The sequence below is a fragment of the Tenrec ecaudatus genome, chromosome 10, assembly GCF_050624435.1.
Source record: "Tenrec ecaudatus isolate mTenEca1 chromosome 10, mTenEca1.hap1, whole genome shotgun sequence".
NCBI classification, from domain to species: Eukaryota; Metazoa; Chordata; class Mammalia; order Afrosoricida; family Tenrecidae; genus Tenrec; species Tenrec ecaudatus.
Genome location: NC_134539.1, coordinates 3,078,085 through 3,106,041, shown reverse-complemented (window position 1 = coordinate 3,106,041; position 27,957 = coordinate 3,078,085). Strand labels below are relative to the sequence as shown.

General features: G+C 62.2%; 2 protein-coding genes across 3 annotated transcripts; both read left to right on the top strand.

The window, feature by feature from the left end:
• Window positions 1-1,343: 1,343 nt before the first annotated feature.
• ADAMTS13 (ADAM metallopeptidase with thrombospondin type 1 motif 13) lies at window positions 1,344-21,320 on the top strand. Its single transcript, XM_075558849.1, has 27 exons — window positions 1,344-1,520; window positions 1,636-1,707; window positions 1,932-1,998; window positions 2,738-2,859; window positions 3,487-3,570; window positions 4,325-4,449; window positions 4,527-4,673; window positions 5,694-5,834; window positions 6,193-6,355; window positions 7,033-7,137; window positions 8,111-8,262; window positions 8,351-8,414; window positions 9,457-9,583; window positions 10,523-10,671; window positions 10,844-10,964; window positions 11,538-11,618; window positions 12,039-12,220; window positions 13,014-13,149; window positions 13,226-13,355; window positions 13,663-13,721; window positions 16,898-17,027; window positions 17,402-17,606; window positions 18,374-18,683; window positions 18,998-19,144; window positions 19,332-19,508; window positions 20,212-20,396; window positions 20,979-21,320. Exons 1-27 carry the CDS (start codon window positions 1,344-1,346, stop codon window positions 21,195-21,197), a joined length of 3,777 nt encoding a protein of 1,258 aa, XP_075414964.1. The 3' UTR covers window positions 21,198-21,320.
• Window positions 21,321-21,815: 495 nt separating this feature from the next.
• Window positions 21,816-27,954, top strand: CACFD1 (calcium channel flower domain containing 1). 2 transcript variants are annotated; one of them, XM_075559844.1, is made up of 5 exons: window positions 21,816-21,996; window positions 24,644-24,716; window positions 25,362-25,487; window positions 27,294-27,401; window positions 27,721-27,954. In XM_075559844.1, the coding sequence occupies exons 1-5, from the start codon at window positions 21,876-21,878 to the stop codon at window positions 27,809-27,811; spliced, it is 519 nt and encodes a 172-aa protein (XP_075415959.1). In that variant the 5' UTR covers window positions 21,816-21,875; the 3' UTR covers window positions 27,812-27,954. The 2 variants fall into 2 exon arrangements, with proteins under 2 accessions (XP_075415959.1, XP_075415960.1); XM_075559845.1 differs by lacking the exon at window positions 25,362-25,487.
• Window positions 27,955-27,957: the final 3 nt, after the last annotated feature.

The following is a 27,957-nucleotide window of genomic DNA, read 5'->3' as shown; positions in this document are numbered from 1 at the left end:
CTGCTGGGCATGAGCTCCGTGTGGAGGCCTGCACGGGTGTGAGCGGGTGTGAAGCAGTAGTGTGAAGAGTGTGAGCTCCTGAGCTCACTAGACTGCTGCCCAGTGGCTGGGTCACACACTGGACTAGCTGCTGTGACGAAGCTGGCAAGTGTGGAGAAATCAGCTGACCTGAAGTCCAGCAGAGGACTCTCCGCAATGTGGGTGGGCCGGGCCCAACCAGGGGAGGGTCTGAAGAGCCAAGCCAAAGGTTTTTCAAGGAAGCGGTGTCCTGCTCCAGGATAGTCACCCACACACGTTATACACACGCTGCCCTATGTATTTGCCTTTGCATTGCGAAGGTGTGGGGCTGAAGGGGCACTCAACCATCCACATACGCGCTGCCTGCACTCACTTGCCCACGGTGTTGACATCTACAATCTCTACGCAGCACACGCATCCAGACACGCTGTACACATGCTTTGTATGTGCATGGTTATCGCCTGCCATGGGCGCAGTGGAGACTCGCAGGGACCCTACAGGGCAGGGTAGAACATCCCCAAAGGGCTTTCCAGGACGCTGTCTTCATGGTCACTGGTCACCAAGTTTCCATCACAGCTGCTGGGGGCTTCAAACTGCCGATCTCTGGCCAGTAGCTGAGTACTTAACTGTTGCACCAGCCAGGAGCTGGGCTTGGGCTTTATACTTACATTCATGTGCACAGCCTCCCTGTCTAATAGAGCACATGGATGAGAACCTTCCAGAAAGGGCAGTGGCATGCCAGGTGTGTCCACTGCCAAGGGCTGCCACCCCTCAGCCTGGTGTGGGACCCACTCCATGGCTTGAGGCAAGGACCAGGTGGAGCGCGGAGCAGGGGGAGATGCGGCAGGAGCCCTAGTGCGGGGTGGGTGGGCTGTGAGCGGGAGGTGAGGGTGGGGACAGCAGGGGGCAGAAGTCTGTGAGGGCAATGACTGGAGGAGCTAGGATGCCCTGAGGACAGCGTCCCCTCTACCACCACCCACCATGTGGTCCCTGGGTAAGAAAGACCTGTGGATCGGCTTTGGTGTGATCCTGCAGGGACACACGTGGGGCTGCCACCACTCAGTGGCCTGAAGGCCACGGGGTTGGTCTTTATTCCCCCCTTTGAGTCCTGATGGTGTAGTGGTTATGTGTTGAGCTGCTAACCTCAAGGTCAGCAGTTCGAAACCATCAGCCGCTCCTCTTCAGGTGTTTGCTCCCATATGTTTGCTGTGAGACCGGAGGGCAGTGAGTTTGGTGTTTGGGTTTTGATTAGACAGGTCAGCTGGGACCTCAAGGAGCCGGCCCAGTCCTATCCCGGACTACGGGTCCCCCCTACCTCACTGGCCATGTGCCCATTGATGAAGCTGTCTCTGGACACCTCCAACCAGGTTGGAGTGCCCCATGTGGAGGAGCATTCAGGAGCCAGCCCCAGTGGGCGCCAGAGGGGCTGGATGTGCTGGGCCAGCAGCCACCAGGAGGCTCCCGAGAGCCCTGCTGTCCGTCTGAGGGTCCCGCCCAGCCCAGTGGGCTGTGTCTCCGTCCAGCCCTCACACTGCCCAGCGCACGCTGCCCTGGTGGAGGGCCTTTCCTGAGATGTGGGGGCTGCCTCGCTGGGGGGCACGGCCCTCTCTCCTCCAGGCCAGCCTGGGGGGCCTGGTGGCAGCTGCCCTCCTCCTCCTGCGCTGCGGGGGCTCCTTACAGGGGCAGCAGGTAGGTGCTTTACAGGAGTGCGGGGGCTGGGTGCCCAAGTGGGTCCCCCGGGGGTGGGCGAGTTCCTTCAGTTGACCAGGGAGGCTTTAGGGTCTGTCAGTCCTGTTGGAGGGCCAGGCCAGTACGTCTTCCCGCCTTCTACCTGTAGGGGCCTGCTCGCTCCCCCATCTGCCCCCTGCCCCCTGCCCCTCCAGCCCCCCCACCTCCGTCCCTTGGTTTTGCAGGGGTTTCTTCAGGCTCTGGAGCCAGAGGAAGTGGCCTCCCCCTTGGGCCCGCGATCATCCGTTAAAGGTACTTTCAGGATGTCATCCTACAAGGGGAGTTTCCCAGCCCTGGGGGCAGAGGCCAGGGGGTGAACTGGAGACTTGTTGGCGTTCTGAGCCCACTGGTCAGGCATTTTCAGGGTCAGGCTCCTGGCCGGGCTCCAAGGGCCTGGTGGGAGCTCTGGTAATTAAGTCGGTTACTTCCTGCCAAGTTGATAAGGGTCGAGCAGCTGATCCCGCGCTGGGTTCTTCTCCAGGCTTCCCGGGGATGGTTCAGTGCTGGGGCCCATGGGTTCTGGCCGAGGATGTAAATATTTATTCCTTCTGTCAGGGGTGAGATTGGAGCGGGGTCATCCCCAGTCCCCTCCTCTGGATTGCCTGAGACAACCCTGGCCCCTCGGCAGCCTGGAGATGTGTCCGTGCCCAGAACAGGGGACATGTGGGTGAGGGGCAGATCAGGGCAGACACGCAGCCTGGGTAGAGAGCAGACGCCCCACTTGAGAAATGGCTCCCTAGTCTGGGTCCCTGAGAATCTCAGTTACTTGGAGCTGTGGGCCTGGGGATTGTCTGAGAACACTCCTCCCCACACCCTCCCCGCCGGCCCTGACCCAGCTATGCAGCTCCTCCAGGGATGGGGGACCCTGATGCACCCAGCCCTGTTCCTACAAAGTGAGGGTATCCTGCCTCCATGCCAGGCGCCCAGGACGACAGAGAGGCCAGCAGAGGGGCCCAGACTGTGCTCCCAGCCCTCACTCTGCCCCCGGCAGGTGGACAGACCCGGGCTATGGAGAGTGTGCTGCATCTGGAGCTGCTGGTGGCTGTGGGCCCCGACGTCCACCAGGCCCACCAGGAGGACACAGAACGCTACGTGCTCACCAACCTCAACATTGTGAGTGCCCCCCACCCCGGGTCAACATCTGGCCAGTGGACTGTCTGCAAGGACCTTGAGGGAACACCAGTGAGACCCATGGCCCCCAAAGAGGGTGGAACCTGGAGCAGGGCTCAGCTGGGGCTCAGAGCCTCCGGAGCAGGGAGGCGAGGTCTCCTCCCGCCTCCCCTCACTCCTGGGACCCCTCCCCACAGCTGTGCAGTTCACCCACAGCCGCTCAGCCTCTGGTGCAAAGGGCCCTGAGCTCCCTGCAGCCCCGGGCAGTCTTGAGAGACCAGCTGCCACTCTCGGTCAGCGTACACACCAGGAAAGCTGGAGTGGGAGGCACTGGGAAAGGTTGGAGGGGAGCAAGCGCCCCGGGGGCGTGAGATTTTCACCCACTGGGGAGGGAGGGAAAGGTGTGGAGGAAGGAGCATGGCTGAGAGAAAACCAGTCTTGGGATGGAACGTTCTAGACTGACGGCCATTGCATTACTTCTTGCCAGGCTTGTCTGCCTTCCCGAGCCCTGCAGATGTCTGAGTCTGCCACTGGCTCCTATCTGGGCGTCCACTCCCACTCCCACTGCATGCGGCCACCCCCACCCCACATTGTCCCCATAGGCCACCTCTCCCTTCTATCCTTGTGTAGGGCTCAGAACTCCTGCGGGACCCGTCCCTGGGGGCTCAGCTCCGAGTGCACCTGCTGAAGATGACCATCCTGACAGAGTCCCAGGTAGGCCTGCATCGAGTCTGAGGCCCAGAGCCACCAGAAGCCCCCTGGCTCCACTCCACCTCCCTTCGGGGGGCTGCTGCAGAGGCAGCGTGGTTAAGAGCAGGGGGCTCAGTCAGGGCTCTTGAGAGAGAGAGACAGAGCCGGTGAGAAGGTCAGAGAGACTGGCTTCCAGGGATTGGTTTGTAGCATTGTGGAGGCTGCAGGTCCCAAACCTGCAGGCCAGGCAGCAGGCTGGAGACATGCCCTGGCTCTCCTCCCAAGACCCACAGTCAGGCAGTGGGGACAAGGCAGGATGGAGAGAGGAAGAGGTTCCGCTAAGCATCTAGTGAGTTAGGGTCCAGAGACAGACTCTGTCATGGATTGATCGACCACATTACATCATGGCACGTGCTTACATCACACTGTACTGGCTTACATGATGGACGGTGCTTATATCACATTGCTCCAGATTACGTCATGGAAAGTGCTCACATCACACTGTACCAGGTTACATCATGAAGGGCCTTACATCCATTGCTCCGGATTGTAGTATGGAACAGCCGCTAGCCACGTTTGGTCAGCAACTAGGCATCGTGGACCCCAGGTGGACCCTGCAGGGCTGGTCAGACTGATGTGGGTTGCAGCCTTAGTGCAGGCTCACACACTCAGGGCCTCTGTCTCCTCATCTGTGGCATGGGATAGTGCCGAGGTCCTCCTGGGTCACCCTGCACTCCGCTGGGGTCCTGTGAGTGAGGCTCTGCTCCTGATGCCCCAGGATGCTCCAAACATCACAGCCAACATCACCTCGTCCCTGCTTAGCGTCTGTGATTGGAGCAAAACCATCCACCCCACAGATGACTCGGACCCGGCGCATGCCGACCTGGTCCTCTACATCACCAGGTACGAGCTGCCCGGGCTGTTGGCGAGCCAGTGGGGAGGGAGGCCCCAGCCCTGCCCTGAGTGTCTTCTCTCCCAAGGTTTGACCTGGAGTTGCCTGATGGGGACCGGCAGGTTCGGGGTGTCACTCAACTTGGGGGTGTATGTTCCTCCTCCTGGAGCTGCCTGATCACCGAGGACACTGGCTTCGACCTGGGGGTGACCATTGCCCATGAAATTGGGCACAGGTACGTGGCTCCACCGGCTGTCCCTGAGCTCTGGTTAAGGTACTGATCCCGGCTCCCAGGAGGGCATGACAGGCCATGACAGGACACAACGGGCCAGCGGGCCCTGCCTTGATTCCAGTGGGGTGGAGGGGAGGAGGGGGCAGAGGAAGCGGCCAGTTCTCCACTGCAGAGCACTGACAAGAGACACGACAAGCAGAGAACATTAGGGAGCCGGGGCGCAGGCGGGTAGCACAGGGCTGCCAGCTGGGGCGAAGCCAGCAGCTCACTCACACCTAGCAGCTCTGCGGGTGAGAGAGGAGGCCATCAGCTCCGGTAAAGGCCGCAGTCTCAGAAACGCACGGGGCAGTTCTACTCTGTCCTGCAGGCTCGGAACCGAGCCAATGGCGGTGAGTTAGGTTTGGAGTTTCGAAGAAACGCATTACTTCTTAAACAAAACAAAACAACCGGCAGCCACAGCACCAAGAGAGTAAGTTTTGTAGCAAATTCAGAGAAAGAAATTCAGTCGGCAGTAAACACGCTCAACACTGGACACTCTGCCCACATTTCATACTGCAACGTGGGCTTGCCCTGGTGGCACTGTGGTTAAGTGCTGGCCTGCTGGAAAGGTGGGCTGTTTGAACACACCTTCAAGAGGCGGGAGAAAGGTGCAGCCTCTTGTGGAGGGGACAGTCTTGAGGATGGTCTGGGCAGCCCTACTTTGTCCTCTGAAGTCACCACAGGAGGCAGAGCCCCCTCTGGACACTGGGTCTGGTGAGGACTGGGTGCCCAGACCATCCCTTCCTGAGCCTCTCCCCCAGGGACCCCGTGGCACTGCCGACCTCCCCAGCTCCGTGGGTTCCTTACAAAGCGCGTTCACGAAGGCTCTTGGTGTTGATAGACCTAAGGGGGAGAGGCCTTCCTGCCCACCCTCTCTCGAGGCAGGGAAACTGAGGCAGGGTCGCTGTGAGCTCCAGCCCCCTGGGCTGGGGTACGACATGGCTGGGGTTCGGCGCCGCAACGCTCAGCAGCCCCTGCCTGCAGTCTCGGCTTGGACCACGACGGCGCGCAGGGTGGCGACTGCGAGGCGAGCGGCCACGTGATGGGGGCGGAAGGAGGGACCCTGGCCCGAGCAGGTCACCCCTGGTCCGCCTGCAGCCGCCAGCAGCTGAGACACCTACTCAGGTAGCGCAGGGTTCCACCCTCATCCCATCTCACCGGGCTCCACAGCGTGCCGCCCCAGAGCCTCCACCCAGCTTAGGCGAGCGCCCCAACCCCAGCATCCTTACCTCCCCCACCCCGCCCTCCATCCCACCCTCCGCCCCTGGCAGAGCCAGTGCCCGCTGCCGGCCTCGCAGCGCCTGCCAAGAGGCCCCCATCCAAGGGCCAAGTCCCCTTCCCTGCCCACGCTCCATCCGCCCCACGCGCACCCCGCTCTGCGGGTGTACGCCGGCGGGCTCCCCTCACGTCCGTCTGCGCGCACCTCCGCGCCCTTCCTCGGCCTCACCCACCAACGCAGGGACTGAGTGGGCCCGTGTCGCAGCGCAGGGCGGGCGCGCTGCCTGTGGGACCCGCCGCGGCCACTGCCCGAGCCCGCTGGACGCCCGCTGCACGCCCCGCCCGGCCTCTACTACAGCGCGGACGAGCAATGCCGCGTGGCCTTCGGCCGCAGCGCTGTGGCCTGCACCTTCGCCCGGGAGCACCTGGTGAGTGAGTCGCCCCGCGCGGCCCCTGCTGCCCGCGGCCGGTAGCTCCTGCTCTGACGGGCAGCGAGTCCGGAGAATCTGCCCAGGGCGTGTGCGCCGGCCCGCCCGCAGGACAGTCTGCCTCCGAGGCTGCGCTGGAACACTCTGGACCCTTCAGCGACAACAAGCACATTTAAAACGCTCCTTTTGTATGTGTATAATCTACAGGCAATTGTCATGTGCATCTAGGACAGCGGTTCTCAACCTGTGGGTCGAGACCCCTTTGGGGGGTTGAACGGCCCTTTCACGGGGGTCGTCCGATTCACAACAGTAGCAAATTTACAGTAATGAAGTAGCAATGAAAATACTTTTTTGGTTAGGGTGTCACACCATGAGGAACTATTAAAGGGTCGTGGCATGAGGAAGGTTGAGAACCACTAATCTAGAAGAAGTACAAATAAACTTATATTTTGTAGTAGAACATGTTCTTTGACCTTTTTGTTTTCTTCTGACTTGACAGAGACTGAAACATTTTCAGGGACCAGGAAACGATGTGCCCTGACACTGTCCCCCTGCTTGGGGGTGGCCCTGTGGCCTCCCTATCCCACAGAGCAGTGCATGGACCCGGTGTCCTTGGCCTGGGAGGGACAAAGTGTCCCGGGCAGATGGTCCTTCAGCTGGTTCCTGTCCCCCCTCAGGATGTGTGCCAAGCTCTTTCCTGCCACACCGACCCCCTGGACCACAGCAGCTGCAGCCGCCTGCTTGTCCCCCTCCTGGATGGGACAGAGTGTGGGCTGGACAAGGTCAGAGGCTGGGATGGAAAATGGTGTGTGTGCCCATGTGTGTGCAAATAGGCTGCTGCACTCAAGCACGTGACCGTGTGTGCTGTGCATGTGCGGGCATGTGCAGAGTACATATGTGTGCGTGTGCAGGTGTGTGCAAGTGTAGTATGCAGGTGTGTGTGCAGGTGCATGTATGTATGTGCCAGTGTGGTGTGCATGTGCGTTCATGTGCAGAGTACATGCGTGTGCATGTGCAGGTGTGTGCAAGTGTAGTATGCAGGTGTGTGCATGTGCAGGTGTGTGTGTGTGTGTATGTGCCGGTGTAGTGTGCATGTTTGTGCAGGTGCAGGTGTAGTGTGCATGTGTGTATGTATGTCTTTGCACACAGCACCCCCAGTCTGGTCGTCCTCAGGCTGCAGAGCAGGGGGAGCATGGCTATAGGGGCGGACTGGTAGCAGTTACCTGTCCTACCTGGTCCCCTCTGGTGTGAGAGACAGGAAGGACAGTCTGGAGCCATGTGGCCAGCTCTCCACTGAACCTAACAGACTGGAAGGCCAGCTCAGGTGTGTGTGCCCCTGGAGGGTGGGGGGTGGATCCCCATCTCTGAATCTAGTACCCTGCAGAGAGGGGGTGCCCCTAGCACCCAGGACAGGCAGGCCAATAAGTCCCTTGTCTGGCCTCCCTGAGCCCTGGAAGGAGGACTTGTGTGTGCCCTGCATGTGTGGACACGTGTGGACATGCCCATGCATGTGTGTTGGGGGCACATGTATGTTGCCTGTGTGCACATGTGTCTGTGTGAGCCTGTATATGTGTGCGTGTGCATAGTGTGTGTGCACGCATGTGAGCACCTGCTGCCCCCTCCCAGCAGCCTCATCCTGTGGATCCCATGACTGGGATGGCAGCACTCTGCTTGTCAGAAGCCTCTGGAGGGGAGGGGTGCAGCTGGTGGGGGGATGTTGGGGGCTGTGTGTGCCCAGCTGCCCCTTCTTTCCAGTGGTGCTCCCGGGGGCACTGTTATTCGCTGGCTGAGCTGCCCCCCATGCCTGCCGTGCACGGACACTGGTCCAGCTGGGGCCCCCCCAGTCCTTGCTCCCGCTCCTGCGGAGGAGGTGTGGTCACCAGGAAGCGGCTGTGCAACAACCCCAGGTACCTGCAGGTGTGGGGGTTGGGGGTGGCAGCCCCACGCCTCACTCTGGCCTCAGGAGGCCCTCTCACCCTTCCTGGGCATTTCCAGACCCGCCTTTGGAGGGCGTGCGTGCCCAGGGGCCGATCTGCAGGCCGAGCTGTGCAACACTCAGGTAGGTCTGCGAGGGGCGGGCTGGGGGCGGAGCCGCTCCTAGAGGGGCTGCAGACCCAGGGGGCCGACTGGTGGCTCCCCCTGATGCTCCTGAGTGAAGGGAGCACCATTAAGACCACCCCTATGTATACCACCTCCCCCCATAGTGCTGCCTGCCCCCTGAAGACCCAGGGGAGGGGGTGCAGCTCAGCAAGCACTGTTCATAGAGACACCCCTCACTGCCCACTCCAGCCCGCCCATTACTGCAGCCCAGGAAGGTCCCTTTTCCATGGTCAGGTGTGTCCCTGCCCCTCTGCTCTTGGGCTGTCAGTACAGACAGGAGACGGGGACCACTGTCCCATAGGCTAGGGTGCCGGCTCAGGTGGCCTTTCTTCCTGCCAGCTCCAGGGTGGGGGTGAGGGTGGGTTTGTCTCTTTTCAGCTCTGTTCCTGGGCTCCAAGGAGAGCTCCGTATGGCTTAGCCCCTCTCCTATCCCCACCTCACCGAACAGAGCGGAAAGGGATGAACCTGCATTAACATAAACGGAAACATTCCCCAAAGGGATGATAACTCAGATCTAAACTCACCCCGACCCTACAGGACAGAGTAGACCTGCCTCTGTGCGTTTCCGAGGCTGGAGCTCTTTCTGGGAGCAGGAAGCCTCATCTTTCTCCCTTGGAGGGGCTGGGGGTTTCAAACTGCTGAACTTGTGGTAAGCAGCCTGATGTGTAACCCACTGCACTACCAGGATTCCTCAGCTGGTAAAGACCCTACGATAAATCATCTTGCCGTCTAAGGATCCATCAGGAAACCTAGGGGGTCAGGCCGACAGAAAACAGGGGTTAACGCTCCGGCCCCCAATTTGCCCCAGTGATTGCGCTTCCACAGGCAGACTCAGAAAAGTCTGTGGCCCGACGACAGAGACAGTTGTCCCTCACTGACGGTGCTGCAATGTCTCATTGGGCCCGGAGCTGCAGGGTCCTCCTGGGAGTCTCCTGGTGCTATGCTCCTGGACCCTCCTCCAAGGTCCCTCTCCTGTCCTCACCCTTTCCTCCCTTCCCCAGGCCTGTGGGACCAGCCAGCTGGCGTTCATGTCCGAACAGTGCACCCAGACTGACCACCAACCGCTGCTCCTCTCCGCGGGTGGTGCCTCCTTCTACCGCTGGGGCTCAGCTGAGAAGTACAGCCAAGGTGACTGGGGTGGGAGACCCTCGGGGTAGACATTGTTGATGCTTCGGTATGGAGCTGCTCAGAGGCAGACCTAGAATCAAATTCCAGCCCACCCCTAACTGCCAGGTCAGGCCAAGGGCTTCCGCCCCAGGGTCCCCCATGTCTCCACCTGCAGACTGGGATAGGCGCAGCCAGTCTCCTTGGAAGGATGTGTGGAGGCGACACAGGCTTGGCCTGAGCTGACAGTTACCCCGCAACCCTGGAGCCAGTTGGTGCGACTCACTGCAGGCCTGCAGGACAGAGTACAGTTTCCCTGGGCCGTCTGAGAGGCCCCGGCCTGGGCAGCCCTCGGGGGCGGCTCTCCTCTGTACTCAGGGGGTCCCCAGGGGCTGAAATGGACTCATGACATGACATGACAGCAGCTCCCCCAAACCGAAATCCAAACTCCCTGCCACCCGGTCGGTTCTGACCCACAGCGACCCTCTAGGACCAGGGCAGAGCCACCCCAGTGGGTTTTCAAGACTAACTCTTTAGGGAAGTAGGAAGTCTCGTGTTCCTCCCATGGAGAGGCTGATGGTCTTGAACTGCTGGCTTTGTGGTTAGCAGCCCAACACGTAACTACTCTGCCACCAGGGCAAAGGCCAGTACATTATAATGACGGTTATTATTCACTAAACCCAACCCACTGCCGGCAAGGGGATCTGGTGGCTCCTAGAAACTCTACAGCCAGTTTCCCAGGTTGTCAGTCAGACGAGAGCAGATAGCCTATTCTTCTCCCGCAGTGCGGCTGGTGGGTTAGAACCACCAAACTTGTGGTTAGGAGTCTTTTGCTCACCCGACAGTGCCACCAGGGCGAAGCTGGACAGAGGGTGCTGGCAGGGCCGGCCAGGGTCCTAGAGGGACTCCCAGCCTGGCCACTGTCCCCCGCCTCCACTAGGGCCCCTTCTCTTTGCTCCCCAGGGGACACTCTGTGCAGACACATGTGCCGGGCTGTGGGGCAGAGCTTCATAGTGAGCCGTGGACACAGCTTTGTGGACGGGACCCGCTGTGTGCCCAGCAGTGCTCGGGAGGATGGGACCCTTAGCTTATGCCTGTCCGGCAGCTGCAGGGTAAGTGTGTTGTGCTGTGTCATTGGGGCCTGGGTCCAGCCTGGACTCAACTGAGGGTGGACAGCTTCATGGTGGCCTCAGGGGTGTCATTCCAGTCTCTTGGTAGACGGCAGAGTGGGGGGGCCCAGGGGGCAGGAGCGGCTGCCCTCACTCAATCCTGCCCTTGGCACAGATGATGGGTTGTGACGGCAGGCTGGACTCCGGGCAGGTGTGGGACGTGTGCCAGGTGTGTGGAGGGGACAACAGCTCATGCACTCCACAGAACGGGTCTTTCTCAGCTGGAAGAGCCAGAGGTAGGGGGCTCCCTTGGGGTACAGGGGTACTCATCGACCCACCCAGCCGGAGACTCAGGGGAGCTGACCGAAGCCTGGGGCACCCGGCCTGACAAGCTTCACAATGCCTCTCCATCCTGCCCCTTCCCACCGTGCACTCGGACTTGGCCTTGACTCAGTCCTGGGGCTCGGTCACGATCCTCTGTGAAGCTAGTGTACCAGATGGTGTGGGTCTCAGGCTGGCCAGCGTCCTCACCGCTCCAGCAATCGTGGCAGTAGTGGGTCAACAGCCAGGCTCCTCCTTTCAATGCCTCACAGAAGCCTTGGAGCATCACTGACTGTGGGGACAAGAGGCTCACCGCCCCCAGGCCCCCAGGCGACTATGCTCACTGCCTGCTGTGGAGGATGTGGACCCTGGGGGCAGGGTGGCCCTGTGGTCAGGCTTGATGGCCCGGTGACCTGACCTGGCTGCACCTCCTAGCAGGCAGCCTTCTGCACACTGGCTGTCAGTGTGTCTGCTTCCTTTGGACGGCTGTGACCTGGGGTCCCCCACCCACCCGGGTCCCCCACCCGCCCCTCTTCCATCCCTTCCAGAGTACATGACCTTCCTCACGGTCACCCCCAACTTGACCAGCGTCTACATCGCCAACCACAGGCCGCTCTTCACCCACCTAGGTGAGTTGACAGAGGACCCACTGTCAGCCTTTCGTCCCCGAAGGTCTACTGCCCCAACCTTTCCATCCGAGATGTGGGAGCTGACCCCAGGCTCCCTGTGTCCCCAAGCTAGCTGCCTGTCGGCTCCTGATGGCCTGTCCCCTGGTGAGGGGAAACAGACCCCCAGGGTCCTCAGGCTCCAGAGAGTGCTTTCCGTGTGCACATGGTGGAGGGTGTCCCCAAGGGAGAGACCACCAGACCAAGAGGCCGAGGCCGGGAGGGTCCTGCTCCAGGGAGGGTGGGGCTTGGCGGCCTCCCTCCACGCAGGACCTCGTCTGCCAAGGGGGTCCTGCAGGAGCCCAGCCTTGGGCGATGGGGGGTTTAAAACACTCGGTTGTCAGCCGGAGGGCCTCAGGATTCCTGCCCCCGCCCCGCCCCCAGCCGTGAGGATCGGAGGGCGGTACATCATAGCTGGGAACAGCAGCATCTCTCCCAGCACCACCCACCCCTCGGTCCTGGAGGACAGCCGCCTCTCCTACCGCGTGGTCCTCACGGATGAGCAGCTTCCACATCAGGAGGAGCTCCGCATCCAGGGGCCTGTCCAGGAGGACATCGAGGTCCAGGTGACCGTCCTCCCTGTGGCTCTGCATGGCGAGGCCACTCAGTGTGGAGGAGCGCCCGGGCTGGGGACTCGGCCCCCACACTTGGACAGTCACTGAAATTTGGCAGTTCAAATCCAGCTAGAGGGGCTGGGAAGAAAGACCAGTCCCCCAGTGAAGGGGGACTGGCTCCCAACGTGCTCAGGTCCAGCCCCTCCTGCCCTGCCCTGTGACCCCATGGGACTGTGTCCCTCCCCACCCCTGATGCTGCTTGAAGCACCTCTCTTTCCTCACCCAAAGAATTGGGTCTTTGACCTCGGGTCTGGGGGGGCGGGGAATCCCCTGGGGATTTCTAGACTGGAGATCTGCCATCCCTGGGGCATCTGGGCCACCTCTGAGTGTTTATGGTAAGGAGGTGACTCAGGCCAGGACAGAAAGACACCCCCTCCGCGCTCTGATGTCGGTGGGTCTCTGAGGAGAAGGAGGGTTGGAGGTTGAGTTCACTCCCGTGTGTGAACCCAGCTCGCCTCTGTCATGAGACCCCAAGAGACGCTGTGGGCACGGGAGCTCCAGAGAGTCCTGGCAGTGGTGGACTCTGATGCTTGGCAGATGGTGTGTGTCCACCCCGGGGTCCTCCCTGACCTCCTTGTCAGCTCTTGTCATCAGGCTGGGTCCATATGCCTGCCCGGGTCCCAAGAATTGTCCAAGCAAATTCTAGAACTTGAAAGGGTACTGAGAAACGACCTCCACCCCAAATGTGAAGTCAGAAGGCAACGCCTGTGAACAAGCTTGAGCCCCTCTGTCCACCTCCGTGCAGGTTTACAGGCGCTACGGGGATGAGTACGGCAGCCTCGCCCGCCCTGACATCACCTTCAGCTATTTCCAGCCGAAGCAGCTGCCGGCAACGGCGTGGGCTGCCGTGCTGGGGTCCTGCTCGGTGAGCTGTGGGGCAGGTGAGGCCGGGGAAGAGCTGGCCTGCAGTGCAGGGGCCCCCGCTGGACACAGCCGAACCCCACTCTCACCTCCCAGGGAGGCGCTGGCTGACCTTCCGCTGTCAGGACCAGGTCCACCACGAGTGGGTGGCGGCTGCTCGGTGCCATGGGAGCCCCAAGCCGCCAGCAAGACTGGAGCACTGCGCCCCCGCACCTTGCCCCTCCAGGTGTGTGCTGGGCATGACTTCAGGGGTCTCAGGGGTGGGGTCAGTATGGGGCCTGGCTCTAGGCTGCCAGGTTCTGCTCGGATCTCTTTGCATCCGGGAACCTGCGAGGCGGATTCTGCCCACGTCCCCCCAGTTGAGGACAAGCGGCTGGAGGCTGGCCTGGGGGCGGCAGTTTGAGCCCCCACCTGCATGGTGGTGGCTGTGAGCTGAGCCTCTCAGGGTGAGGTGGAGGTGGTGGTGGGCTGCCTGCGGGGGAAGTGGTGGGCGCGGAGGAGGGATGAACGGCCTGGCCACCATCCGCCACCAGGTGCCTGAGAGCAGCGTCAGGCTACCTCACTGGGACGCTGCAGGGTGAGCGGCCTCCAGGTGTGCACCTGTGCACCACACCAGGGTCTGGCACCTGAGCCAGGCACATAGGACACCTGGAGAGCCTGGTGCCAGGCTCAGGGCAGGGCAATCTCTATTGGCTGGACACAACCACCTGCCCGCCTCACCTCCAGAGTCCTTCTCATCCCCAGAATCCCCCTCACCCCCCTCACCCCAGAGACCCTCTCACTCCCAGAATCCCCCTCACCTCCAGATTTCCCCTGACCCCCAAGTCCCCCTTACCCCCAGAGTCCCCCTCATTCCCAGAGTTCCCCTCACCCTCAGTGTCTCCATCACCTCCCGTGTCTCCTTTACCCCCAGTGTCCTCTTCCAAGACTCCCCTCCAAGCTCTCTAATCCTCCAAGCAGCACCACCTCTGGGGTATCTCACAAGGTGACCCCCATCTCCCCTGAGCTGGGGACCCCTCCTGGTGCACCTGCACTGTGTGTGCGGCACTGGTGGCCTGGGTGGAGGTCTGCCTTCACCCCTGGATGGTAGGAGGGGGCAGACGCCCCACAGAGGGGACCTGTGGAAACACGATGTCTGACAGGGCACTCAGCCAGCCTCCAGGGAAAGATCCCCATGGACCCCTCGGGGCTCTCAGATGTTGGGGAGCAGGTCCTTCGCCCCCACACCTGGGCCGATGGCAGTAGCAGGTCCCGCTGACCCTGTGCTGTCTGCAGGACAGAGGCGCCACGCCCAGCTGTGAGCAATCAGACCTGTGTCCTGGGGACAGAAGGCCAGCAGAGTGAGGCGGCAGCTGCACCTTGCTCCACAGGAGGGGCAGCACCCACAGTGGCACCCTGCACAGAGGGCACGTGTCACAGGGAATGGGGCCACGTGAGTGCTCTGGGGTGAAGTGGCCAGGCACCCTGGGTCTCCGTCTGTCCAGGGCAGGGAGCAGCTACCCAGGATGTTGATCTGAGGCCTTGAAATGGGATGTCCAGTGCCCTCCTGCCGCTGGGTCCGGCTGCAGAGGCCTGTAGTTGGCCACCGCGCTCCAGGCTGGTGGGGTTGGTTCCTGGGCCGGACGCTCCCCTCTGCCTTGCACAGCTGCTTGTATGCTCATCTGCATGAGCAGTCCACAAAGTGGGGGGCAGGCATGCTGAGACCCTCTGCTGGGAGGGCAGGGTCTTTCCAGAATGTCAACGTTCCCCCCTACCCCCACCCAAGTACTGGGACGGGTCACTGAGATCTGTGGAAAGATGGACTGCTGAGGGTGGGGGCTGGGTGTGTGGCACCTGGAGATCCACAGCTAGTTGTTGCCCCTGCAGCTGGCTACCACCTCTCCTCCAGAGGCCACTCTGCCCTCTCTGGGCAGTGCCAGGCCCCAGGCTTTCGCTGCACATGTGTGGATGCCCCTGGGTGGGCCCTGCTCCGTCTCCTGTGGCCAAGGTGAGGCGCCTCCAGGGTCAGATGCCCTAAAGGATCCTGTCCAGAAAGCAGTGGCGGCAGCTCCCAGTAAACCCATCAATCCTGGGGGTGGTGGGGGTGGTGTGTATAAATAGTTAAGCTAGAAGGCTGAGGTTTGAGTACACTGGGGAACCTCAAAAGAGAGGCCTGGCCTGCTGGCATGCCCGGGGCACTAGGAGTCCATGCAGCTTCCAGTAAAAGTAAGCCAGGAACAAAGTAGAAGCCTACGCCACCTCCCAAACCCACAGCCCTCGCCCCATTTGGACTCACCGTGACCCTGCAGGGCAGGGTTTGCAGCTCAGCGGGTGTAAAATTTTACACAAGGAGGCTGGGGCCAAGAGCCCGGGAGCCTTTTGAAACGTGCTGACTGACTGATCGGAAGGCAGGAAAGGTACAGCCAGGTGATACTGAGCCTGTGGGCTCCACACTTACCTCTGAGCTCCTCGCCGGGCTCAGTTCCCTCCTGCTGCTGGAACAGAAGTCTCAGGGGGTGGGGGAGCTTTAATGCACACACATTTATTTTTTCACCAAGTCTGACTCCAGGACCAGCTCCTCTGGGGGAAGGCTCGTTCTCCGTCGGCTCTGGGGAAGGTCCGTGCTCTCCCGGCCTCTGAGTGCGGTGTTCCTGTGTCCCTCCCTCTGTTCACTTGCCACCTGCCTCTGCCCCGTTTGGGGCTGGCTCCTTGTTAGGACTCAGAAGAGAGGGGGCTTCAGACACACCCTCAGAGAAGACCCTCCTCCCAGTAGGGACCCCAGCCACAGACACACTCTCCCCAAACCTCCCTGCCGTCGAGGCGACCCCGACTCACAGCGACCCTGCAGGACAGGGCAGAGCTGCCCTGTGGATTTCCAAGGCTGTCGCTCTTCGGGGGAGTAGGAAGCCTCCTCTCTCCCCTGTGGAGCGGCTGTGGCTTCGAACTGCTGACCAAGTTGCCCCTGTGGTTAGCAGCCCAGCACCTCACTGAGATGCCACCGGGCCAGGTGCACAGGGGCTAGGATGCCGGCACATCTGCAGGCGCGTCATCGATCTACCACAGCCGATCCTTCGGTCACAACCCAGCCCCTCACTCAGTGAAACCTCCGCGTGCACAGGGCTGGGGTCCGATGTCCCTTGGGGACCCTCTGAGGGAGAGAGAAGCCAGTCCTGAGAGACACAAAGAGCCCTTCATCTAGAGCAGAGGTTCTCAACCTTCCTCACGCCGTGACCCTTTCAGACAGTTTTTCATGTGGTGGGGACCCCCAACCATAACATTATTTTCGTTGCTACTTCATCACATCATTTTGCTACTGGTATGAATCGGGCGACCCCTGTGAAAAGGTTGTTTGACCCCCAAATGGATCGAGACCCACAGGTTGAGAACCGCTGACCCGGTCGCCACAGCGCTGGTTATGTGCGGGCTGGTTGATTCTGACCCACAGTGACGCCGTGCACCACAGAACGAAGCCCTGCCCGGGTCTGCCGGCCTCACAGCCCCGCCTGAGCCCATTGCTGTCGCCGCTGGGTCCACCCATCTCAGAGAGAGTCTTCCTCTGGGGGACCCTCTGCTTCACCAAGCAGGAGGTCCTTTGCAAATGCAGCATCGGCTCCGTTATGGGAGAACCTGAGGCCAGAGAGGTTAAGTCACGTGGCTAGTGTCGCTTGTGGGTAAAAGGCAGGACCAGGCCTCGCACCCCCAGCATGGCTCTACCTGTGGACCCTCTGGGGTGAGCCAGGCAGCCCACAGAGGCCCCCTCTGGGTGCGGGACTTCTGCTTCCTCCCTAGGCCTGCGAGAGCTACATTCTGTGTGCAGGGAAGCTACCCGAGGCACGGTGGTCCCAGAAGAGTGGTGTGCCCCGGAGGACAGGCCCGGGAGCCAGCGGGAGGTGTGCCAGGCTGCCCCGTGCCCAGCGCGGTGAGTCGGGGCAGGATGATGCTGGGAGGGAGGGGTCTGGCCCGAGAGCACCAGCCTGTTTCTGTGGGTGGAAAGGGCACACCTCTTTGCTATGCTGGGTGACCTGTAGGGGAGCCAGGGGCCACTGGCGGCTCTCTGAGTGAAGCTAGGCCAAACTGAGGCCAAGTGCCCCGCCCCCTGGAACCCTCCTGGCCCTGGCTTTCCCCACTACTTCCCATCTCCTGGCCTCGGTTTTCCCTCCTGGAACCTGGGAAACAGGTTTGATGCAGTCTTCTGCTCACCGAGGGGTCAGCCCAGGACCTGGCTGTGGGAGGTCTTGGCAGACAAGTGAGGGCTGGGTGAGGCCAGGCACCCTGAGTCCCGTCTGCCCACAGGTGGCGAGTGCTGTCACCGGGACCGTGCTCCGCCAGCTGTGGCCTCGGCTCTGCCCAGCGCTCAGTGGCCTGCGTGCAGCTGGACCAGGGCCACGAGACTGAGCTGGGCCCGGAGGCCTGTGTGGGCCTAGAACGGCCGCCATCCATTGTGCCCTGTCTGCTGGCCGACTGTGCCTACCGGTGGCAGGTCAGCACCTGGATGCAGGTGAGCCAACCCCTAGGGGCGTTCTTCCTATGGGGCTGGGGGTGCCTTGGGCTTTGATTCAGGGGACCCTGGGCCTATCCCTGTGGGGTTGTATGCCCCCACCGCCGACCCAGAGCCTCCCTTGGGGGACCCAGGCAACTCGGTGCTTCCAGGCCTGGGCTGGGGGCAGGGCTTGATGTGGCTCTTCCCCGTCTGCAGACTCAGGGTGCGATGGGCCTGTGGGGGCAGAAAGGAGTGCGGGTTCTCAGGGTACCACCAAGAAGCAGGTGCTACAGTGTAGGGGTGATGAGTGAGTGCTGTTGGGAAGAGCATAAAACGGGGGTGTGGGGGGATCCTCCTGAGTTGGCATCATTGGAGCTGTCAAGCAGGGACAGGTGAGGGGGCAGGGATACGTGAAGGAGTTCAGGACAGGCCGCAGGGACAGGTGAGGGGAATCAGGGACGGTGGGGCAGGGGTGGGGTGGGGTGGTGGTGGTGGTCAGGTCAGGCTGCAGGGCTAGGTGAGGGGGAGTGCAGAGACAGGGGTTAGTTTAGGCCACAGGGATGGGTGGGGGGAGTCTAGTTGCCCTTCTAGGGTGGCCAAGGCAGAGAGGCCTGGCATGTGCAGGTTGGAGACTGGTTTGAGCCCTGCCCCCTCTCCAGGTGACCTCTCTGAACCTGGCTCCTCTCTCAGTTGCCCTCAGCCCAAGCTGTGCAAACTCCACCCCGCTCATGGGCAGTGGTGGGTGCACAGCAGTGGGGTCACCCATTCTGCCCGCCCCTGCCCAGTGCTCTGTCTCCTGTGGGAATGGGATCCAGCGTCGGTGGGATGCCTGTCTCGGCCCCGAGATGCCCGTGTCTGCCCACTTGTGCCAGCACCTGCCCAAGCCAGTGATGGTGCGGAGCTGCTGGGCAGGACCCTGTGGAGGGCAGGGGACGTCCAGCCCAGCACCCTCCAAAGTGACCACGGCCGACCGGACCACAGCTGCTCCCGCAGGAGCTGCTCCAGAGCTGCCCGTGGCACAGGCCCACCTCCCCTCCCCTGCGCCCTGGCCTCAGGGGCCCCTGGCCCATGCTCGGGAAAACCCTGCTGAGTCTAGTTAAGTTCCTATTCCCGCCTTCCCACTGGCACTCCCTGCAGGATGGGCTGGCAGAAGCATCTCCCCCCAGGGAAGCGGGGACCAGCTCCTGGAAGGGGGTGGCAGCGTGGGGCTCCCTTGTGGCCACAGCATGTGCTTTTATCTAAAGAAAGTCCCCAAGCCAGGGCTGAAGTGACAGGGCCTGACCCAGGTCTGTAGCTCTGCCCTGTGCAGAGCTGTGTGCTGACCCTTACTGCTGGCCCTGGGGGCCCTTTCAGGGGATGCATAACCCTACCATGGACCCAGTCCTCCTAAGAGTGCCCCCTCCCACCAGGTGTCTGTGGACAGCAGCTCCTGGAGCCAGGAGGAACCATTGACCTGCGAGGCCCAGGGCCGGGGGACTGTGTGGTGTCCATAGGGCGGCCCCTGGGAGAGGTGGTCACCCTGCATGTGCTGGCAAGCTCCCTGAACTGCAGTGCTGGTACATCCAGGTCCCACGGTGGTGCCCCCAGCCCTCCCCATGGCCATCTCGTGATTGGGGTGTAATGACTCCCATTCTACCGATGGGGAAACAGAGGCAGGGAGGGAATGCCCCTCATGCCCTGGGCCTGAAGGCCCGTGGGGACGTGAACCCAGCCCTGTGGCTCTCATGGGTGGTGACTTCACAGGGGACCTGGTGCTGCTGTGGAGCAGGCTCACATGGAGGAAGCTGTGCAGGAACTTGGCTGGGACCCTTGTCAGCTCCCGAGGCAACACACTGCTGGTGAGGCAGCGCCGCCATCAGCCGGGGGTCGGCGTGGTGCTGCGCTACCACGGCCGGCTGGCCCCACACCTGCCCCACCGAGGTACGGCCATCCGCCAGGCAGTGGGCTGGGCTGGGGGCTCCTGGAGGGAGGGGTGAGACCCGGGTGTGTGCCGTGTCCCTCCCTCTCTGAGGCCAATCAGTTGGGAGGATGGACAGTGTCGGTCATCTCCTTGCCGGCTGCCTGCTCCCTGGGCCCGGCAGCAGGACTCTAGGCTGCGTGGCACTGAACTCCTTCTCCAAGGTGACTGGCTTCAGCACACCGCTGCCCTTCACCCCTCCTTCTGCTCCTCGTGACTCCTTGCAGAGCTGTGTGTGTGTGCACCTTTGCACGTGCATGTACACGTGTGTGTACCTGCCCCACTTGTACCTCCTTTGATGGTACTCCGCTTGGCCCTGGCCCTGCCTCGCCTGGTAGTGTCTCCAGCCAAGAGGGACCAAGGCTCCCCAGGTGCCACAAAGGGACAGCCTTTTCGGGGCCAGATGCCACCCCCTGAATGCAGGAGGCCCCCACGACTGCGGCTGGACAGTACCCCGTTGGTACACATGACAGCATCGAGGGCTCGGAAGGGTCAATCTCTCTGTCCCAAGGAGGGGGAGGGGCAAAGAGTGCATGGTGAAAGGGGCTGAGCAGGGATCATTGGGGGCTTCCTTGACTGTGGGCTGCCTTGGCCTCAGGCCCCCTCATCGGTGAGCCCTGTGTCCCTGAGGTGGCCACGCCCACTGCATGCCCCGTTTCCCCACAGGATGTGACATGCAGCTGTTCGGGCCCCGGGGTGAATTTGTCAGCCCCTTGCCGGGTCCCGATGGGAGAAGTGCTGGGGGCTGCCGGATCTTCATCAATGTGGCCCCACAGGCCCGGATGGCCATCCACGCTCTGATCACCAACATGGGCACAGCGACCCAGTGGGGCAACCCCGGTTACATCTCGGTGAGGCCACCAGGGCAGGGACAGGCAAAAGGGGTGGATTTGCTGGGAGGCTGACACAGTTGACCCTGGGGATGGGGATAGGCTGGGCTAGTGGACCCTTGAGTTCATTTCAGACCAGTGACCATGTCACAGCCAGTAGTGATGACCAGGAGATGGGTGTCTCCCCCCAGTGTTTGTCGAATACCCCAAAAGAGTTTATCCTAGCTCCCAGTGGGTAAGTGACCCACGTGTGGGGAGCAGAGCTGTACACCCTCATAGGGCTTTCAGTAGCTGGATTTCACCCGGGTGGGTGGACTCAAGTGGACAGGAGAGAAATAGACCAGAGGGCCAGTGAAGCCAGGTGGATGTGTTATTTCTAGCCCGGCTTAACTTGGTGCTTCTGGGAGAACCACCCTTCCCAGGGAGGCCGCAGCCTGGGCCTGGGAATGGCTGGCCTGACCTCAGATCCCAGCTCTCTGCGTCTCAGTAACCCCCACGGAGGAGCCTTGTATGAGACCCCTAACCAGACACCAAGCCAGACCCCTGTGACTCAGTGGGTTCTGACTCAGGCCCTGCTGATTTCACGTGTGGCCTGCTCCCCAGATCCGGGACACCCACAGCCTGAGGACCTTCACCTTCCGCGGCGGGCACCGGTCGCTCTACTGGGTGTCAGTGGGCAGCCAAGCAGAGGTGGAATTCAGCGAGGGCTTCCTGGAGTCGCGCGGCAGCATGAGGGGCCAGTACTGGACCCTCCCGAGAGCAATGGACACGGGCGCCCCAGCCGGCCCTAGCTTCCTCTCCAAGGAAGGGTCTCAGCGGTGACGTGGAAAGGGCGACTGGAGCCAGCAAGGGGCGGGACGCTTATTGAAGGACCGGCTGCCTGGCCAGCCTGGGGCCCTACTGAGAAGTGGCAGGCAGTCCCCACCCCTCTGGTACCCAAACAGGATCGTGTGGCACCCGCAGTCCGCATGCTTGTCGTCGTCCTCTGTCCAGATCCTTGGCCTCGGCTGGACAACCGAGCTCACTGTCCATGTGGGCAAGCTACCCGGGGGAAGGAGTGACCAGGGAGGGCACGGGGAGTCAGCATTGTGCCTGAGGCTGCCGTTCGCTCCGCTCTGAGCTGTGCCTCCTGCCTGGAGCGGGTGTGTCCCGCCGCCGCCAGGCCCTGCCCCCTAGGCTAATATTAGGGTTCACTCCGTGCGCCACGCTGTCCATCGGCGTCGCCCTGGGCTAATCAGAGCCGCTCCTACCTGGGAGGGCGCCGCCCCTGTGCCATTCCCGGCTTCCCGAGCTGGCAGTCGGCCGGCCAGGGGTGGGTATGTCCCGCTGCCGCCAGGCCCCGCCCTCTACGCGCATGTGAAGGTCCGCTGGCCGCCGCGAGGTCCTGCGACCCCGCCTCTTATGCTAATGAGACAGTTCTCCCATAAGGCCTCGCGCCGGAGCGACGCCAGGCCGGCTCGGTCCTTTGTGCGGCCGCGGGCTTCGCGGGACGGCGGCGCCATGAGCGGTGCGGGCGGGACGGCGGCGGCTCCCGCCAGCCCCGCGCCACCCGCGCAGGATGAGGGCATGACGTGGTGGTACCGCTGGCTGTGTCGCCTGTCGGGGGTGCTGGGGGCCATCTGTGAGTACCCCATCCAGAGGAGGGGCCGCAAGCCGCCGCACGCATGCGCGACCCAGGCCCCGCCCCGCCCCGCCCCGCATCCCTCGGGGTCGCGGGTCCGGCGCTGCGGGACGTGGGTACCCCTGAGGCGCAGGAGGCGGCGCCCAGCTTAACTGCGCTGCCCGGGGTCTGGCTGGTGGCCTTGGTGGCTCTGGGTCCGCCCCTCGCGGAGCCAGCATGCCTTGCAGTGGCTCGGTCACGCCCCCGTGAGGACCAGCGCTCCACGGAGCCAGCTCACCGGCCCCCTTGGGAGGGTGGGGGCAGCAGGGCGCCCTACCTGGACTGTTTACAAGTGTGGGCAATGGACCCACGCCCCGGCCTGGGGCCAGAAGAGGTGACTAGGAAGCGACCAGAGGTCAGGCAGTGTCCAGGGTCAGGTGGGCCACTGGGTCGAGGCTGAGGGAGGCGGCCTTGTCCCCTCCCCCCACTCTCCAACCTCCTCTCCAGCCCTCACCCTCCCTATGGCCCTGATCGCCCCCGCGAAACATCAGCAGGTGTGCACTACCTGTCAAAGTGAGACTGAGAGGCTGCCCACAGCCTTGGTAGTACAGCACCAGTGTTGGCCTGCTGTCCCAAAGGTAGACGGCTTGAACCCACCTGCCACTCCGAGGGACAGCAATGAGGCTGGTGTTTCCCAAAACCCGACAGCCCCAGAAACCCTATGGGCAGTAGTACCCTGCCCTGCAGGGCTGCTTTGAGTTGGAATTGACTCAACAGCTGGCGTTGGGAGCCCCGTGCTTGCTAACTGAGCTCAGCCGTGTGGCTCTCTGCAGGTGAGAGTGACGGCTGCCTGGAGGCCTGGAGCTGGCTGATGGGCAGCAGGCTGGCCCTCACTGGTCTGGCCTGTCTGTCTGACCTTCCCATTGTGGGCTGGCAGTGAGAGGGGCACAGCAGGCTGGGGTCTGTCTGGCAGGATTCCCCAGGCCCCCTGATGTGGGTGCACAGAGGGTGGGACCTGAGCAGGTGACTGCTGACCAGTCTGCGAGAATGCAGACTGCCAAGGGTCGCCTTCCAGGGCCCTCAGGCTGCCGGGTGGGGTGGGGTGGGAGGGTGCAGAGGTCCAGGTGTGCCACCCTGGAAGGTGCCATCATGGTGGTTCTTAGCCAGAGGGGGAATGGACAGCTCTTCCCCGTCACACTGGGCCCAAGTCCCTGTCACTGCCATCGGAGTGAGTGTGCTTCTGACCACATGGAGAGGCTGGCAGTTTGTGATCAGGCTAGGATGCGTTTTCTAGGAGGTTAAAGTGAGGCTGGAGTGACAGCAGTCAGTGGTGAAGGGACAGTCCTTCCATCTTGGTGTTTGTGACCCTGTTGACCCCACACTCTGTGGTGGTCACTGAGCTGTGTGTGGGCTGTCGCTTAAGCTTCAGAGGACAGTAGTGGCATCTCCCTGAAATGACCTAGCAGGTGGTAAGGGAGCACCACAGGGCCTTGATGGGATGGGAGCACAGACAGGGTGCTCAGAGATGAGGCACATCCGCCCTTTGGTGGGGCGTGACCCTCTGAGACGGGGTGGGGGCTGGCAGGCAGGTTCTGCAGAGCAGCTGGAGGGTGCAGGGCACAAGGACCCCTTCTCACATGGAAAGGGCTCCCCTGGAGGTATCTGAACCCTTTGCTGTTGGGGTACCCTGACTGAGCCGGCCTGTGCGGACAGCGGTGAGGGCCTGGTGGCCAGACGCCATCGCACAAATGTGGTGCAACCACCATGTACAGGAGCATGGCGTCCAGGGCACTCAGTGCCGGCTGGTAGACAGTCTGGTGCCTCTGTATCCCTGACCGGCGCCAGGTCAGCTGGCCTCCTGGGAGACAGAGCCAGGGACACGTGGATACACTAGGTTGCTCCCCGTGATGGCGGGGGCTTCTTCACCCGATCCCTTCGCTGGTGCCTGCATCAGGATAAGGTTACTCTGGAGAACTGCTGGGCGCCCCAGGTGGCGTGGCTGCCCAGGGTTCAGATGCACAGGGTCGCTGCTGCACATTTAATACCCTGATGGCAGCTGACCCTGCCCCTGGGGCCTCAGCACCTGGTTCTGTAGCTCCCTCCACACAGCGCAGCCCTGGTCTCATGAGCTTCTGGTTCTCGTCTGCTTCTGTCCTGGGGCCGCAGGGGGTGTCCAGGCCTGGGTATAGCCCCTTTAGGGGTCTCCTAGACCCCACTCCCACAAGAGACCCCTCCTCACCCATCTGGCCCCTCCCTACCTTGGTTGGGGGTGGGTGGCCACCTGTGGCAACCTTCTTTGTAGGGGGGTGGGGAAGAAGGCTGAGGCCAGGTCCCTAGCTGGAGTCCGAGCCGGACAGTGGCTTTGGCCTTCCCTGATGCACACTGCTGTCCTTAGAGGGGCCCTGTCCCGGCCAAAATCCCAGCCAAGTGTCTCTACTGTGGCTCATCTCTGGGAGAGGCACCGACCTCCTGCCCAGAGGTCTGGACGGAGCCATCACTTCATGTTCTGTTCCGGTCCAGCAGGGCCTGGGGCAGGCAGCTGTCCCCAGAAGTGGGGGTGGGGGGATGTTGTGAGGGGCAGGCCAAGAAGACATGGGGATTCTCCTCCTGGGCCTCCCCGAGGGCCAGTCCTACCTGCTCACACCCTCGCATCTTGCTTGCCTTCCAGCCTGCGCTATCTCCGGCCTCTTCAACTGCGTCACTATCCACCCTCTCGACATCGCGGCCGGGGTGTGGATGATGTGAGTAGCCGGGGTCTGGGGTGGGCCCTCACTCCCCACAGAGTCAGGGCTGGGAAGACCTGGGGGGCCCCTCTCCAGGGGGTCCGATGCCTCTTCCCGGTAGGCCTTACCCAAGGTGCCCAAAGCCACCATGTGGACAAGACACATCAGACAGCGAGGGCCTACTGGAGGGAGGAGACTTCTGGGGCCAAGGTTGGCAGTGGACAAGCATCAGGGACAGGGCTCTCAGTGAGTGGCCAGCAGGTGACTTACTGGGGTGGGCCCCTAGCCACAGGCAGCCAGGGCAGCCCCCCTTGCCCCCCACTGGAAGGCAGGGTAGATCTGGAGGTCAGAAATTCGGTGTGGCACTTGGGTTCCGTCTGGAGGTGCTAAGGAGAGATGGCCTTTGCCCCTGAGGTCAGGGGGTGACCCCAACATGCCTCATGTGAAGCCCTACCTCCTCCTCTTGCCCCCTCTTTGTATGAGCCCCGCCTCTCCCCACAGGACCCCAGGCTTCGGTGCCGTGCTGAGTTCTAGGAGGATTTCATCTTGATACCTACCCGTCAGGCCCCAGGGACATGTGGGGGTGGGGGGGCCACTAGTTAGCTCGCTGCATGGGCTTGGGCAGTCTGTGCTCCATAGCCCTCGTAATCCCCGCCCCCCCAGCATGAACGCCTTCATCCTGCTGCTGTGTGAGGCTCCCTTCTGCTGCCAGTTCGTGGAGTTTGCAAACCTGGTGTCAGAGAAGGTGGACCGGCTGCGCTCCTGGCAGAAAGCGGCCTTCTACTGCGGGTGAGGGGCTGCCGGTGGGAGGGTGGGACGGCCCGTGGCCTGTGTAGGCGAGCCTGGGTAGTGCAGGGACAAGGTGGCCTTCAGGCAGTGACACCGGGCATGGTTAGCAGACTGGGCGAGCGCGCTGAGGTGGTTCTCCTTGTGCCGAGCAGGAACGTAGGCCCTGAAGTACACGTTTCCCTCATGTTCACGTTCCCAAGGGCCTTCCCCCTGCGTCACCAGGACAGCGGCAGGGACAGGAGCTTCCAGAGCGGGGCTTGCACCCAGCAGCAAGACTGCTTGTGACAGAGGTCTTCAGAGAGGTGGAGAGCCCCCAGGGCCCCTGCTCTGCGGGCAGGAAGAGCCAGGCTGCCCCACCATGCTACGGCGTCACCCGGTGGGGCAGCTGGGAAGCACAGGGCAGCAGTGAGACATCTCCAGCACCCCCGGGGAATCTCAGCCTGGCGCGCCGTCAGGAACCGTCACCATCAGTATTTAAGCTTGAGTGACGGAGCTCTGGTGTACTGTGGGGCTGCTATCTGCGAGGCTGGTGATTCAAACTCACCGGCTGCCCCAAGGGAGAAAGCAAAGGCTGTTTGCATCCATGTAGCCTGACAGCGTTGGACACCCTCTCCAGCTCTCCGTGGAGCTGTGGTCGTGCAGTGACACATGGGGCTGATGACTGCAGGGTGGCAGATGGAAATCAGTAGCCCCGCTGCAGGGGAAAGATAGGGCTTTCTGCTCCCATAGAGTTACGGTCTTGGAAACCCACAGGGGCAATTCTACGCTGCCCTCAAGGGTTGCTGTGGGTCAGAATTGACTGCCTGGCAGTGAGTGGGGCACCCACTGCCACCAGACTGTCATTAGGACCAGACAGATGTGGCTTGGGCTATTCCTGGAACCTTGTGACAATGAGACCCAGGGTTGTGTGCATTTTACTTTGGGGTGGCTTCTTTGTTGAGACACGGCTGGAGCCCTGGTGGTGTCGTGGCCCCACTTTGGCCTGTGATGGGCAAGGTCAGCCGTTCAGAACCCCCACTCACTCCTCAGGAGAAAGACGAGGCTCTCTACTCCCATTAGAGTCACTGTCTAAGAACCCACCAGGACAGTGCTCCCCTGTCCTGCAGGGTCTCTGGGAGTCAGCATCCCTCAGTGACACTGAGTGAGTGACAGCACAGTGGTTATCCCTGGGCCGCTACCGGCAAAGCCAGCAGTTCAAAACCACCAGCCGCTCTGCAGGAGAAAGACTAGACTTTCTATTTCTGTAAGGGTTACAGCCTTGGAAATCCACAGGGGCAGTTCTTTCCCACCCTGTGTGAGTCGGCGTCGACTCGATGGTGGTGAACTTGGGTTTTGGAGTTACTGCCTGGATAGAACCAGACCCAGCCCAGCCCGTTGCTGCTGGTTCAGACTCTCACCTGCGGGGCAGAGCAGGACTGCCCACAGGGACGCCAGGGCTGGGAATGTCTACTGAGCACATGGCCTCAGTCTCCCATGCATGGAGCCGCTGCTGGATCAAACTAATGTTCAGCTAGCAGTCAAGTGCTTAACCACAGCGCCACCAGAGCTGCTAACGAGCGGTGAGTCCTTCAGTGCATCTGAGGGAAGGGTTAGAACCACAGACCTCTCCACGTGGTCTGGCCCCAGGGTCCAGGAAGTCACACGACCACCGTCACAGCCTCCCTCTGGGTGGGGTCTCCTGGCCAGAGGAGGACTCTGCACAGGCTGGCAGACACGGACAGGGGCAGGGGCTCCGGGCCGCCAGGGGTCAGCCAGGGCTGGCTGGCCGGGGCTGGGAGTGGAGCCTGGGCCTGCATCTCTCCCCAGGATGGCCATCGTCCCCGTTGTCATCAGCCTGACGCTGACCACTCTGCTGGGGAATGCCATCGCCTTTGCCACCGGTGTGCTGTACGGACTCTCTGCTCTGGGCAAGAAGTGCGTCTGCCTCTGCTCTCGGGCTGGGGGCTGGGGCTGTCTGGGAGGGTTTCCTGCCTCTGCCGCGGCTCTTGGGGGGGCGGGGGGCTGAGAGGGGCACTGTCCTGCTGCCATGGAGGCAGATGCTAAGGGTGCCGTGAGGGAAGCAGGGGCTTCCGGGGTAGCCAGCGCTGCCCCATCACAGCCTGCGGTGAACTGGCTTCCAGAGCTGCCCCCAGGCCTCTGCAGAGCCCGACACCTCTCCTACCCTTTGACTGGGGGCCAGCATCAGGGCAGGTGTTGGGGGCCCGCCCTGCTGACACCCTTCTTGGTCCCCCAGGGGCGACGCCATCTCCTACGCCAGGATCCAGCAGCAGAGGCAACAGGCAGATGAGGAGCAGCTCACGGGGACCCTGGAGGGGGAGCTGTGACACACGCACTCACGTGGTGCCTGCCAGGGTCGGCGTCCCACACCGGACTCCTCCTCTAGTGTCCCTGACTGGGCAGCTGGCAGACACAGGGGCAGCAAGGGGCTGTGCCCCACAGTGGAAACCACCCCCCAGCTGGCCTGGAGGGA